The 15,374-nt window shown below is 37.2% G+C and overlaps 1 protein-coding gene across 2 annotated transcripts in view; it reads right to left on the bottom strand.

Annotated features, from left to right (window-relative positions):
• Positions 1–15,374, bottom strand: part of SMAP1 (small ArfGAP 1) — a 319,946-nt gene that overhangs the window by 180,887 nt on the left and 123,685 nt on the right. For both annotated transcript variants that reach the window (XM_063442978.1, XM_063442979.1), the window contains exon 5: positions 12,328–12,403. In XM_063442978.1, coding sequence (XP_063299048.1) covers positions 12,328–12,403 — 76 coding nt within the window. The remainder of the gene's footprint in view (positions 1–12,327; positions 12,404–15,374) is intronic.

The following is a 15,374-nucleotide window of genomic DNA, read 5'->3' as shown; positions in this document are numbered from 1 at the left end:
GAGCCTGGCGGGAGGGGGACCCAGAGGGTGAGGGGGACCCGAGGACCCTATAGAGCCTGGAAAACAAGTATGTTTTCCTGGCACTAAAGTGGTCCTTTAATGATGAGAAAATAGCAATGGAAAACTGTTTTGACCTTGTGGGTCTCATCAGCATGACTGTGCCCCTGAGCACAACCGGACGTACACAAAGACATGGTTTGATGAGTTTGGTGTGGAGAAAGTCAGGTGGCCTGCACAGAGCATGGGCCTCAACTCCTCGGAACACCTTTGTAATGAATTTTAATGCCGTCTGTGAACCTGATATTCTCATTTAATATCAATGCCTGACCTCAGAAAAATGCAGTTTTGGCTGAATGGGAAAAAAAATCACAAAATCTACTGGAAAGCCTCCCCAGAAAGTGGTGGCTGTTATTGCTAGGGGATCAGTTTCATACATTAGTGCTCATGTCCAACAAGCTCATCCATATGTGGTGTCACATGTCCACATTGCATATAGAAAGATAAAGGTTTGTTTTTTTTAAATTGACATGGCATGCCTAGCAAAAAGGGCACAGCCTGGTCATGCCATATGTAAGGAACGTACTATTGGACCATTAAGGAGTGACTACGACACACTTAACATGGTGATGCAGAGGACATTTTTTTGTGTGTGGGGGGTCTTGCTCGTAAGCCATAACAATGTGCTTCAGCGATGGGCATCTTTTATACGGCCATAGTGGTCAGCTTACACTCTCAGCCAATCACGGACACCTATTGCTGCTTAGGCTAATGTGGAAGCTTCAGCACAAGCAGCACATTTTCTGGCGTTACTAGAATATATAAAGATCAATACTGTACATTACACTAGCAGATTATGTTATGTAACTTTTTTTTTTTTTTTTAAATAAATATCAATTTCCTATGTGTGATCACGCAATTATGAAGTAAAGAAATATATTATTATCACCTTCAACTCATAATTTTCCTCCTACACATACCGAGCCTTCCAGTGGGCCCCAAAAATACAATTATCCAAAATCTATAGACCAAGCCATGCTGTGTTCATTCTCACCCTCTCTCAAACTAGCCAATGCACTAATTAGCTGCTGGTATAGAAAATAGAAAAGCATTCACTGAGAAATTAACTGTTTCTCTTCACTACGAAGCCATGTAAAGGTATTTTGTGGATTTCACATTGAGCTATGCAATACAAACAAGACTGAGCAGTGATGCCTCAGCTAGTGATGTTCTTTAACACATTAACTGTCTCCAACTCAAGAGGTGCTACTGGCTGACACAGCTAGACCGAGACATTTCTCTTTCATATTGCTGTAGTATGTTAGAAGCATGTTATTTAAAGGGACACTATAGACACACAGAACGTTTCATCTCATTGAAGTGGTCTGGGTGCAGTGTCTTCCAGACAGTCACTAGAGGAGCTTCCCCACAGGAAAGCACCAATCCAATGATTTCTTATAGAGAAGGCACTTGCCACGCATGCACATTAGGTTCCCCTTCAACGCCCGAGGGTCTAAACAGCCACTAAATGCAGTCTTACCTATCAATCTAAAGAGAAACTGCAATGTTTTATATTGCAGGATTAAGGAGACAGGAACAATGCATCCATGCCACTTCAATGAGATTATTATTGTCACCATTTATATAGCGCCAACAGATTCCGTAGCGCTTTACAATATTATGAGAGGGGGGATTTAACTATAATATGGCAATTACAAGAAAACTTACAGGAACGATAGGTTGAAGAGGACCTTGCTCAAACAAGCTTACATAGTGGTCTGGGTGCCTATAGTGTCCCTTTAAGATATCTCTTTATCTAGCAATACTATTTATAAGTGACTTGTTCAATACAAGGCATAGGGGGCCTTTTGTTTCAGGTATTGTACTGGAGGATTGGAGGAAGACAGATGTTGTTCCTATATTTAAAAAGGGTTCAAAATCCTTGCCTGGAAATTATGGACCTGTGAGCTTAACTTCTGTGACTGGGAAAATATTTGAAGGGCTATTAAGGGATAATATTCAGGAATTAATTGGGAAGAACTTTGTTATTAGCAATAATCAACATGGTTTTATGAAACATAGGTCATGTCAAACTAACCTTATTGCATTCTACGAAGAAGTAAGAAGAAGTATAGATCAGGGTTTTGCAGTGAATGTGATCTACTTGGATTCTGCCAAGGCATTTGATACTGTTCCTCACAATAGGTTAGTCTTCAAACTAAAAGAACTAAAAGAACTAAACTAAAAGGTCTAGATGAAGATGAATTGGTCTAGATGAATATTCTTGAATGTTCTTGGGTAGAACATTGGCTTAAGGATAGAGTACAACGAGTTGTCATTAATGGTAAATTTTCAAGCTAGACAAAAGTGGTGTCTTTCAGGGTTCTGTATTGGGACCGCTTCTATTTAACATATTTATAAATGATCTTGAAATAGGCATTGAGAACCATGTTTCAGTGTTTGCAGATGACACAAAACTTGGTAAAGTAATAAAATGTGAGCAGGATATTACTTTGCTGCAGAGGGATTTGGATAGATTGGGGGACTTGGCACTAAAATGGCAGATTAAATTTCAAGTAGAGAAATGCAAAGTTATGCACTTCAGGGTCAAGAATGCACAAGTAACTTACACGCTAAATGGTAGTGAATTAGGGATAACCACACATGAGAAGGATTTGGGAATGGTTATAGACAACAAATTAGGCAGCAATATGCAATGTCAATGTCAGGGCTCCGCGGGCAGCAGTGAGGGGAGGCTGCAATCCTCTCGCAGCACTCACCTTCGGACCATCGCTGCCCGCGGTCCCCTCTCCCCTTGCCGATCAGCGAGCGGCCTTGTCTCCTCTTGACACGCCGCTCGCGACCTCCTCTCCTCCTCCCAGCGGCAGCATGTCTAACGCTGCACGCTGGGAGCCAACACTGATATCTGAACGCCGGGGTCACTCACGTGACTCGGCGTTAAAGCTACAGCGCAACAATCACAGTGGGGGGTATAGATATCCCCCACGTGTGATTGTTAATTCTGATTGGAAGTTATCCAATCAAAATTAAGATAAGGATATAAATACTTACCTTTCCTGTCTCTCAGTGCCCTGTTGTGGTCTTTGCTTTATAGTATTGATACTGAACTTGTGTTTCCTGGTCACGTACTCTCTGGCTTGTTAATCTGACTTTGACTTTCTCCTACCCTTTGACCTCGGCTTGTTTCTCGTTATTCTGTCTTCTGGTTCCCCTTACTCGGCTTGTCTCCTGACTATTCTTTGTGTGCTTAGCCCGGCCACTCTAAGGTCCGGTACAGCACCTTTTCTGTGTGTGTGTGTGTGTGTGTGTGTGTGTGTCAGCGTGTTGGGTTCCCCGAATCGTGACAGTCAATCTGCAGTTGCCAAGAACAGCAAGGTTTTGTCATGTATAAATAAGGGCATAAATTCTCGGGATGAAAATATAATTTTGCCTCTTTATAAATCGCTGGTAAGACCACACCTTGAATATGCTGTACAATTTTGGGCACCTGTTCTAAAGAAGGATGTCATGCCACTAGAAAAAGTGCAGCTGCAAAATTTATAAAAGGAATGGAGCATTTTAGTTACAAAAGAAAGGTTATAAAATTTAAATATCTTTAGTTTGGAAAAACGGCACCTCAGAGGGGATAAGATAACATTATACAAATATATTCGGGGCCAGTACAAACCATTATCTGGAAAGCTATTCATAAACAGGGCTGTACATAGGACACGAGGTCACGCATTTAGGCTGGAAGAAAGGAGATTTTCTCTGAGGCAAAGAAAAGGTATTTTTACAGTAAGAGCAGGAAGGATGTGGAATTCTCTGCCTGAAGAGGTTGTTTTATCAGAGTCCATACAGGTGTTTAAACGGCAATTGGATAAATACTTGCAAAAACATAACATACAGGTATATCATTTCTAATTAGTGGGGTAATAGCCGCTTGATCCAAGGAGACATCTGACTGCTATTTTGGGGTCAAGAAGGAAATTGTTTCAGTTTGTTGCAAAATTGGAAGCACTTCAGACTAGGTTTTTTGCCTTCTTTTGGATCAACAGCAAAAACATATGTGAGGAAGGCTGAACTTGATGGACGCAAGTCTCTTTTCAGCAATGTAACGATTTAACTATATGCCTCTAAAATATAACAGCACTTGTCTACATTTTAGGAATCAATGCATTTATAGGTAGCAAGATGCATCAGTTCCACTGGGAAAAATGCATATGTGCCACTTGGCTCAAAGAAGTGTTCTCTCAGAATTAGAAAAGCCCTCTTTTGACCAACCTGAATGGCATTGATGGCCTGTGGGTGCTCATGCGAGGTAAGTTCACTCATTCCAGTTAAATAATGCTGTCCAAGTGGGAAAAATAGGCACGGATATAATGTTGAAGGGTTGATTCCAAATTACATAGAGATAGATAGCAAGCAGTCCGTCAAGGACCCTTTATAAACTTGATATAGAGTATAGAGATTAGAACAGATGTCAAATAAACCTTATTCAGAGTTTATAAATTAGATTTTGCTTGTTTATTTTTTAAAGAAAAAACATTAACATTTTTTAAATAGAATTTCCCTTTTAAAAGTGAAAATAGGAAAGAAAAAAAAATATGCACAATGTCAAGGTATGAATGAGCAAGGAGTTAGTAGGCTTTATGTGCATGTCTCCTTCCAATGCTAAAATCTTATCTTAAAATCCCAAAGGAGCAACTGCCGCATTCAGTCAACAACGCTTTGTTACTTCAAAGCAGGTCAGGTTTAAACATATTAATCAACACAATCACATATATTCTAACCTGCTTCACTGACATGAAGAAAATGTTAGATATGTTTCTACATACAAAAATAAAAATAAAGTTACAAAATAAATGGATGATGGGGTGTGCCTCATCAGAGATGGTTATAACAAACAAATAAGCATTGAATGGTGGTCATCCTCCAAGATTACACACACAACAATACAATTAGGAATATTGCAAATGCACTTTCATATTGGTTTTAAAAGAATTCATTTCCCCCAACGTAACTGCCGACTTACTTAGAGCCGAGTGGCGAAGAAAGCTAAATCATGGGAAGATGAGGCCCTGCCCTGCTACTTGCCAAGCATCTGAGAGAGGCACTATCTAAGATTTCACCATAGGGCTGTGCCATTGAACGATGTGCGGGGAATGTTTGCCTCTTGGTGACTTGTAAGAGATTCAATATAAGTGGTTGTGACTGGTGCGGTCGGTCACTTATATTGAATCTTGACAAAGGCCTCTGTTCAGGCTGATACGTTGCTCTTTGTTCAAATAAACCTGCTTTGTCCAATACTTAACTTTCTTCAAATTACTATAAACACAAACTGGAGGCTCTGATTATGAGTTGGCCCGATGGGCGAGTACCTACATGAGAGGATGGGTGTTGGCCTCATGGGATTGTTAACCTCATCATCTTAACTACTGAAAAGCGCCTATTGCCTATTAGCCAGTTTATCTGACCCTAGGTCATATGTCGGAGAATCTACATACCTTGTACTACTATGAGTATGTATCCTGAGACTTCTCTGCATAATAGTAACATGGGAACCTAAAGAGGGAAATGTAATAATGGGTATGCAATCATGAGGTGTATCCTGATACTCAATTGAAGAGTATTACATACCTATAGTGGCATATACTTCCTGAATACAGGTGGTACAGCTTGAGTGTAAGTAGACCTACATAATAGGAAAACGTGTGAAGCATAGGTAACATGCTTGTATGTAACGAAATTTAATTGGTGGTGTAAATATCTGAATATACAGAAGTATGGTAAACAGTGATCCTACTGGGAACCCCTTCCATGTGATGCTATTCAAGATGCCTTAGTAAAGAATAGACTTTAATTAAATACAAATATATATACATTTAGAACTCCTATAAATTGTGTGATATGATGGTAATTAGATTGTAAAGTTCTAGGAGCACTCGTGGCTTATGAACTAATTTTGAGAATTGGTTGTATGTATTTTTTCCCAATGAGGGTCCTGAGCCTTGCCACATGGTCTATAGCCCAAATTCAGGACTCATGTACAGCGTCGCACCTGGAACACAGTTTGAGAACCGCTGGTATAGCTGTTTTTTGCATGTCACAGCACAGCCATGGTTCTCTTTTCTGCTGTTCTGTCATTACTCAATATTTTCTAATAGGGGAAAAAAATCAGCCGAAACGAACCGCAGACTAAAATACATTCTGGCGACCCAAAAATATATTCATTTTTTTTTTCTCCAAAGTGTTTTGGAAGAAACAAAGGTTTTTGCCCTGCACAAGTCTACTGCTTGTAAAATTTGACTGTGCATGCACATGGTCATGACTCCTTCACTCAAAGCTGTGAAGGAGCTTTTTTTAGAAGGTTAGTGTGTCACTGTACAAATATTTGAATATGGAGGAGGAAGAGTATGTAGAGAGATGGCATCAGCTTATAGCTGCTGTCATTTTAGCAAATCATTGTAGGTAAAGCAATAACGTGCACAGACTTGAACATGTATCAAACTATTTGAGGAACATGTGTTATTGTGCTTGAGTATTTCTTTAAACAAAATAAAAACTGATGAGCAGGAGGAAATGCTAGCTGAAAATACTGTTAATGTCGGATTCTTGCGACAAAAATGAAACCGCGTCAACTAACCCCTGGCATAATTATTTATCTAATATACCAGTCACATACTAGCAAAATAATGAGACAACTGCACCAAAGTAACTGCAGGGTCTCTGGCAGAACAGATTTGATGATTGTAAATTCATAACCTGAAATTCCAGCTGTCAACTTATTCTTATGCACTGCAGAACCTGCATAGCCTACAGTTAATTTCTGTAAAAAATATATATATATATATATATATAACAAGAGTTATTGAAACTAAACTACCCAGGCAAATATAAACGAAAGCTTAAACTACATATGTATATTATATTATATATTATTCTTAGATTGTGAGCAGGTTTGAGCATGGGGAGATGGGGAGGATGTGTGTGTGTTTTCTTTCATTTGCACTTTAAACTAACCACTGACAAGTAGAAAGACCCCCACTAATGTGGTCTGCTCGCTCCTTCACAAACTATATTACCCAAGGATGCCACATGTTACCAGTAATTCAATTATTAAGACCTTCCAATACTCTTTTCTCTTTTTCTTTTTTATATTCTTTATTTTTGTGTTATTGCAGTAGTTACAACACGATATGTGGATAATCGAGTACATAAAAAGGTCAGTAAAATTATTAATCGACAGATTAGACACAGCTGGCATTAACCCATTTTTATAATATATATAACATTCCTCTCATTAAATGCAAAGAAATAAAAAGCCATAAACTGGAGGGTACAGGTAAAAGGCATTATGTGCCCATGGGGTCAATCTCAGGATGCCGAATTCTGATGCTAACTTAAGGCACTTTATAGGTAAGTGGGTGACCATTGGGAAGTCTACACGATTTTGGGGTTATGCCCCATGCTAAATAAGATCTAGATTTTTAGCTGAGCGTGTGATGGAAACATTCCTAAGCATAAAGAGTGTTGTACGCACATAGGGAAGAGGTGTAGGGGGAAGTAACTTAACAGGGACATAGACAAATCGCCTACAGAGCCAAGGTATAGAACTCAATAATAGACTATGAACTCAAACAAAGAGAGAGATATATGAAATCTAAGCTGCATGTAGCAGCAGGTGTGGGTATCAGGTCGGTAATGTAGAAGCCTGTCGTGCTTCCCCCCTAGGTACAAAGGGATTAATTCCTGCTACAGTCCACGATGGATGACTTTCCATCAGTGCCGGGTTTGCCGGCAGGTCCAGAGATTGGAGGAAGGCTGGAGCTTAAATACTCATTTTTTAAAAGTTTTAACATTACAGTACACAGTCGTGTTCCATACCCTTAAGTCTACTAATATAATGAATCATTGTATTATTATTTGTAAGTCATAGTCACGTGCTCACAATTGCATCCCGTAAGTAAGATTTCAACCATCTTTCTTATATTAACCCATACGGAGAGCACTACTGATTTTTGGTAAGGACCTAAACCACTGTACGCTGAATTTACTGGAGATGGTCTGAGCTCCACCATATGAAGTTGGCAACTGTGGACTTATGTGTTGTATGTGCCCTAACTGAATTTACATATTTGTACTATTGGATTTCCTGTTTTCTGCTTTCTTTTATATGCATATATGAAGTGAAACCACAATCAGTAACACTTCACGAATCCTTTTGACAAGAAAGAAAAATATCTTGGGGACTATTTTAAAGGTATGTGGTATACAATATTTTATCTATTTCAAGACATCATCTATTCTGATTTCCAATTGTTTATGCCAATTTTATTTATCTGTTTGGGTTTATATTATAGTTTGCCTTTGGCGCATCCTGTCTCTTAGTTTTTTTTCTGTTTCAAGAAAATAATTCACCCCTGTCGAGTGTAAGGTGAACCCTCTAGGCTCGCAGTGGCGAGTAACTTTTAAAGCCTGGCTAATGGTACAGAAAATGAATATAGAACTAGATCACTCAATCCTACATAAAGAATGCCTTGTTTGATTAATAGAGTTATATCAATTTTGCCATCTATTACAATGGCAGCCTCTACCCTGTAACATGGCTCACCTATTACTGATGCGGCTTTCAATCTTTACCTGTAAAGCAGTTTTTCTTTCAATGCTGCCATAGGCTCTTAAAGCTCCAAGGAATAGAGTGGTCCCCCAGGAGAATATCTGCAGGCTCCAGTACCAGGTTAATAATATATTACTGTTACTGTGTTAATGACATGCATGGTTTGCCTGACAGTTCTGTAACCTGATATTAAAGAAGAGACGCAAGTCACACAGCTGTACACATGCATGAGGATAATAAATTCACTTAGTGGGTTATTTACCAGGCCAAGTTAGCACGAGAAAATGCACATTAGCAAGAATGCTCAACCTGTGAACAAAAATAGGATTGGGGAAACTTTTAAGACCTTGGTTCCAGAGTTCTTCTCAACCGTAAGCCAGAAGACATCCGTTAAACTATTATGCACTGTGTAGACAAACTTTGGATAAATTGTGCTGCATGTTTACAAAATCAGTTAAATAATATCTAGGTTGAAAGAAAGACTGTTGTCCACAAAACGAAGTTTAAGGCGTCAATTTCAAGAAAACAAAAACATGTAAAAATATCACTTTTATTTAATATCTTAAATCGGCATCTATTGCTATCCACAACCTTAAAAATGATATCCCGCTCTCTATAATATAGAGAGCATAGTTCCGTGTTGGAGCTGAAACATCGACATTTTATGGAACAAATAAAAGTTAAGTTTTACTTTACTCATCCAAGTCCCGTAGAGTGTGGTTTATCCTACAACATTAATTTTTATATATATATATATATATATATATATATATATATATATATATATATATATCAATATATATATATATATATATATATATATATATCAAAGTTACAAAATTAATCACCTATTTTACCCAAAATAAGGCACAAGGGGTCACTATTTTTATTATCCTCATTCTTGTATCATTAGTGATACTACAAAACAACTTGCTAAGCAAAAACAATATATTACTATGTAATGCCCCAAACTGTCCAGTAGGGGCTACAGGGTATCACAATCAGTCAAAGATCAGTAGGTATAGAGCACCATATGAAACACGAGCTGAAAAAGCAAGGTACAAGACAGTCTGAGCCTTTTAAGTTGGGCTAGTATAGGTAACAAAAGAGTAAGCGGTCAAAAAAAAAAAAAATCAAAAAAAATAATTAATGTATACTCTGAGTGTATTTTCAATCTATTGGTCAAGCTTTGAGTTTCCCAAAATAAATTTATTGGATTCTTAAGTACATATTCCGTGATTCTTTTTAAGACCTGGATCTAGCCAAAATGTCTCAATAACTTCCAGGTTGAAGGGGACAACAAATAAGTAAGGGGGAAGTACAGGTATTTGCTGCAGGAGAAAATATAGCTCTTATTTTTGACATTGCCTTACATAAACAAGGCATTCTTACAACACAAAATGTAAAATGCACCCTGAAGTCAGTCTTAAAGCTCTGTTATTAACACAGTTGGTAAAATCTCGATAAACAGTGAATCTGCAGTGTACGTTTTCTCCTAAGGGCAGTAAGAAACCCAAAGGTGGGTGCAGAGTTTCAAACCAGAGCTTAATGAACAATCTCCTTTGAGAAACCCAAATAACGAGAATGCAGAATGTCTGAACGTTCTAATTAACTGAAAGGGCTAACCAGCCTGGGATTTGTAAATGTCTTATACATTCTGCTCAAGGCCCACCCAGCTCACCATGAAAATAAGCATATGGATTAAAACAGAAACAAGAAAGCGACAAAACGATTTGCTTTAGTCTAAAACGAAAAGGTAAGCAAATTAACATGAAAGTAATTAAAAAAATCTAATAAGAATAAAATGAAACGCACTGATAAATTATTGCAGCAACTCTGAAAAAAAGACATACATTTACTGGTAGAACATGTGCTTTTGTCAAGAGATGTAACAATTAGATTAGGAAAAAAGATTAGGTTGCAATCACTTGCTATGTTGTTGCTAGCGAAGTCAGGAGAAACTATTCAGCTTGCCATGCAGGGAGCAGCTTCAATCTTTCCTATAAGCCCTGTTTTGATTCAATCAAATAAATAATAAAAAATACAAGTGATATACTGTACATGATGTAGTTTGTGCACTTTGACAAGGAAAATAATTAAAGGCATTGTGGGTTAGATTATTAGTCATCCCCTCTACAGATAAGATCGTATTGTACAGTTAGATCTTAATTTTAGATATTTTGTTTGACGAATAAATAAATATTATAGGGTGCAATGCATGAGTAGAACAAGTCAATTTAACCAAATTTGGAGGAAGTTATAAAGGATTTCCTTCTTTGATTCAACAGAGATTAAAGGACCACTCTAGGCACCCAGACCACTTCAGCTTAATGAAGTGGTGTGGGTGCCAGGTCCAGCTAGGGTTAACTAATTGTTTTATAAACATAGCAGTTTCAGAGAAACTGCTATGTTTATCAATTAGTTAAGCCTTCCCCCTAATTCTCTAGTGGCTGTCTCACTGAAAATCACAGTGAGAGCACGCAAGCGTCCATAGGAAAGCATTATGAATGCTTTCCTATGTGACCGGCTGAATGCGCGCGTCCTCATTTTGCATTTTCCTGTTTTACGATGGCTCTCACTTACAACCAGACGTAAGTGCGAGCCGTCGTGGGGATTCCCTGCTCTGGTGCGCAAGTCTATGTTCGGGGAAAACTCCCCCGAACATAGAAGAACGCATGAGAGCAGGGAATCCCTCTAATCTATGTTCGGAAAATCTGGTTTCCCAAGTGAGCGACTTTACTGAATGTTTAACGAAAATATAGATCAAGGCTTGGCTTTCGGTGGAGATTGATAGGAAAGGAAAATAAGACCATGTTAGACACACATTTTCAAAGCAAACCTACTGTGAAGTGTTATTTTATATCAGCCCATCACTGTATGAAGCTGCAAACAAAGTACTTGAGATTTGGAAGAACTTAATAGGAATATAATAGATAGTTCTGTTGAGTTGTGGACCACAACACCAGTGTAAATGAATAGCTGACACAAATGGACCTGGATTGCAACAGACCGTGAGATTTGAATAACAGGTTTTTGTAAAATGGAAATCAAATGTAATTTCAGAGAAATGTACATGCACACGCTACAGCACTCTGGAAGCTCTTTTTAGAAAATAGTGATCTAGAGAACTAGGCTTAATTTATAGTGAGTCCATGACATAAGTTCTGTACAAGAAGACATGACCATACCTGGCATTAAAGCGGAACTTTCACCATCTGGGACCCCACGGCAGTGATTTGGCAGAGTGGGCAGGTAGAGGTGAGATTTAATTATCTGTCCCCTAATAGGTGCTATTATATTCCAGTCAGTCCTCTACTGCCCCTGGTGCTTCAGTGTCAGGAGCTTAACTCGCGCATGCACAAGAGTAGAACATTAAAGTCTATGGAGTATCCCGCAAGACCACGGGATCCTCAATAGACAGAACCTATTTCCTCTGGCCATCATCGGAAGCTCCACCCAGTGTCAAGGGGAGAAAAAATACTGAGACAAAGTATTGATACATAATATACTGTTTCAGGTAATCATGGAAAGCTTAATGGAATAAGACTTGTATGAATGCACAAAAAAGGGATTCTTATGTTATGCAAATGTCTGCTCAAAATGTAAAAATGCAATATGAACACATGTTAAATTATCAAAATTCAATACAATTGCACCTTACATTTTTAAAGTGAGAATGTTAACGGAACTTAAAGCAAATAAGTACTTACACTGATAGTCGTAGCAGCGTTCTTGTCATAGTATTTCTTCCTTTCATATTTATCTCTGATGAAAAATTCCACAGATCTAGTACACATGTTAAGGAACAGACAGTTTGCTGTGACATCACATCAAGGCTAATTCACTAAAATCCAAATGACTCCATCAACAAAACATAATCCAGTGCCATCTAGGGGTATTGGAACTGCAATATCATGATATTTTTAAGATTTACCAATACAACCTCTGAGTTACCTTGGATGCAACCAAACAGCTGAAATCTGGAGACAATTAATGGAAACACTTGACTAATGCTCAAATTTAAATAACTAGAAAGAAAAAGCAAATACCTGTCTTCCAATTCATTTCAACCAAAATGTCCAAAATTTAGTTGGAATGAATTTGCCAACTAAGAATTGTAGATTCTTAAAAAAGCTATGATTGAAAAAAAGATATTACTTACATCTTTCATATAGCTAACTTCATTAGTAAAGGGTTGATTTCACAGACGAAAAAGTAATATATATCCCAATAATTAAAACCTATTCATTAACCCCTTCAGGACGGAGTCGATAGTACACGTTCTGATCAAAACAAAACGTAAACAAAAACTGGAATTTGCGCTATATGTCTGTTCAACCTCTTTCATATTAAATGCACCCACACTTATTATATATCACTTTGTTCAGGAGAAACAGGGCTTTCATTTCATATAAAATATTTATATATGAAACAATTTATTATGAATAAAATTTAAAAAAAACTGAGAATTTTTTTTTTTTTTTTTAAATTTGTAGTTCCGCCTCACATTTTAGCTGTAAATGTCATAATACTGTTAGGTTTTACTGCAACAAAATGCACATATTTGTAATCAGCGATGTCTCACGAGTACAACAGTACCCCCCATTAACAGGTTTTATGGTGTTTTGGAAAGTTACAGGGTCAAATATAGAATGTTCCATTTTCAAATTGAAATTTGCCAGATTAGTAATGTTACCTTTGAGACGGTGTGGTAGCACAGGAAAGAGAATTACCCCCATAATGGCATACCATTTGAAAAAGTAGACAACCCAAGGTATTGAACGTGGGGTATGTTTAGTCTTTTTTAGTAGCCACTTAGTCACAAACACTGGCCAAAGTTAGCGTTCATATTTGTTTTTGTGTGAAAAAAGCAAAAAACTAATATTTGGCCAGTGTTTGTGACTAAGTGGCTACTAAAAATTACTGGACATAACCCATTTGCAATACCTTGGGTTGTCTACTTTTGCAAATGGTATGCCATCATGGGGGTAATTCTTATTCCTGGGCTACCATAAGGTCTAAAAGGCAACATAACTAATCTGGCAAATTTCAATGTCAAAAAAATGAAATGCAAGCCTTATATGTGACTCTCTAACTGTTATTCTCGGGAGATTTCACTAAACACAAATATTAGTGTTTTAAAACAGTAAAACATATTACAACAATAATATAGTCCATAAAAGTGCCATTTGTTTGTAAAAAATGCAAAAAAACGTCACTTTTACTTAAAATATCATCGTTGTAATACAATTTACCAGTTTTAAACACTAATATTTGAGTTCAGCGAAGTCTCCCGAGTAAAACAGTACCCCCTATGTACAGGTTTTATGGTGTCTTGGAGAGTTACAGGGTCAAATATAGTGCTTGCGAATTAAATTCTCTGCACTTTCTCCCTGTGTTGTCAGGCATGTCAATCAAATTTTAATTAATCAAATGACATAATTATGTTAAAAAATGACTTAAATATACACGTAGAATTTTAATATATATGCATTTATAGGTATATAAATTCTACGTGTATACTAATGTAATCTTTTATGTAATTATATGTATTTATCTATATATATATATATATATATTTGCGGTTATTTGTATTTTATATATAGATAGATATATATAGAATGTCATTCTAAGTGTATTCTGTTTCCAATAGATATATATTAATAACAAAATACAGTTAGAATGAAATTACATATGAATATATAATTTATTTTAAATTTTGTTTCAATATTTTATTTATTTAATTATTTTATTTATTTATTATTGTAATTATACGTATATATATGTAATATATATATATATAGATCTATTATATATATAATATATACATATTATATATGTAACGTCATTCTAAGTGTATTTTAATACTAATATATATACTAATATTAATATTAAAATACATTACGTATGACGTTACATATATAATATGTATATATATTATATATCTAATATATATATACATATTATATATATATATATATAAAAAGGCATTTAATTTATTTTATAACATTTTAATATTTATTTTTTACACTACCTACCAGCAGGGGGACTGTCTAATATTTTAGACAGTCCCCCTGCTGGCAGATCCATAGCCAGCTATAGGGGGCCATGTGAGGCCGGGGGCCTCATTTGGGCTCTCAGGCAGCCTCCCAGAAGAGGATCGCGGCGGAGGTGAGTACGCCGGACCTCCAGGGGCTGCAAGCCGTTACGGCGTTCTATGCCGCCGCAACGGCTTTAAAGCCCTTTAAAGCCGCGATGGCATAGAACGCCGTAACGGCGTTAAGGGGTTAATAATATTAAATATTACTAATTTATTCAATTCAAAATGCATCTGAATTAACTTAACAAATTTAGGCAAGATGTATTTCATTTAAAATATGGTGTTTGAGAAATAGGCAAATTCTATGTTATGTAGGCTTTATATGTGATAATGACTTATTTTAAAGCAGTAAACAAATGGTACCAAATGAGATTGGTATATAACAACATTTCAACTGGATTTTCTATTAGTAAATACAAGAATTGCAAATTCCGATGCAGCTTACCTTAATCCAGCGCCAGTATCCCTTGGCGCTGGTGACCTCTCCTCCCCAGCCGACGTCATCTCCCCCGCCCGACGTTAGCGGAGACGAATGCCCATTTCTCAATGCTTTCCTATGGACGCTCTGCGCGATGGAGGCATAATATGCCTCCAGCGTTGTAGATGCGCCTCTAGTGGCTGTCCGGAAGACAGCCACTAGAGGCTGGCTTAAACCCA

This window comes from Pelobates fuscus, chromosome 2, assembly GCF_036172605.1.
Source record: "Pelobates fuscus isolate aPelFus1 chromosome 2, aPelFus1.pri, whole genome shotgun sequence".
In the NCBI taxonomy this organism is placed as follows: Eukaryota; Metazoa; Chordata; class Amphibia; order Anura; family Pelobatidae; genus Pelobates; species Pelobates fuscus.
This window is presented reverse-complemented; position numbering and strand designations above follow the sequence as displayed.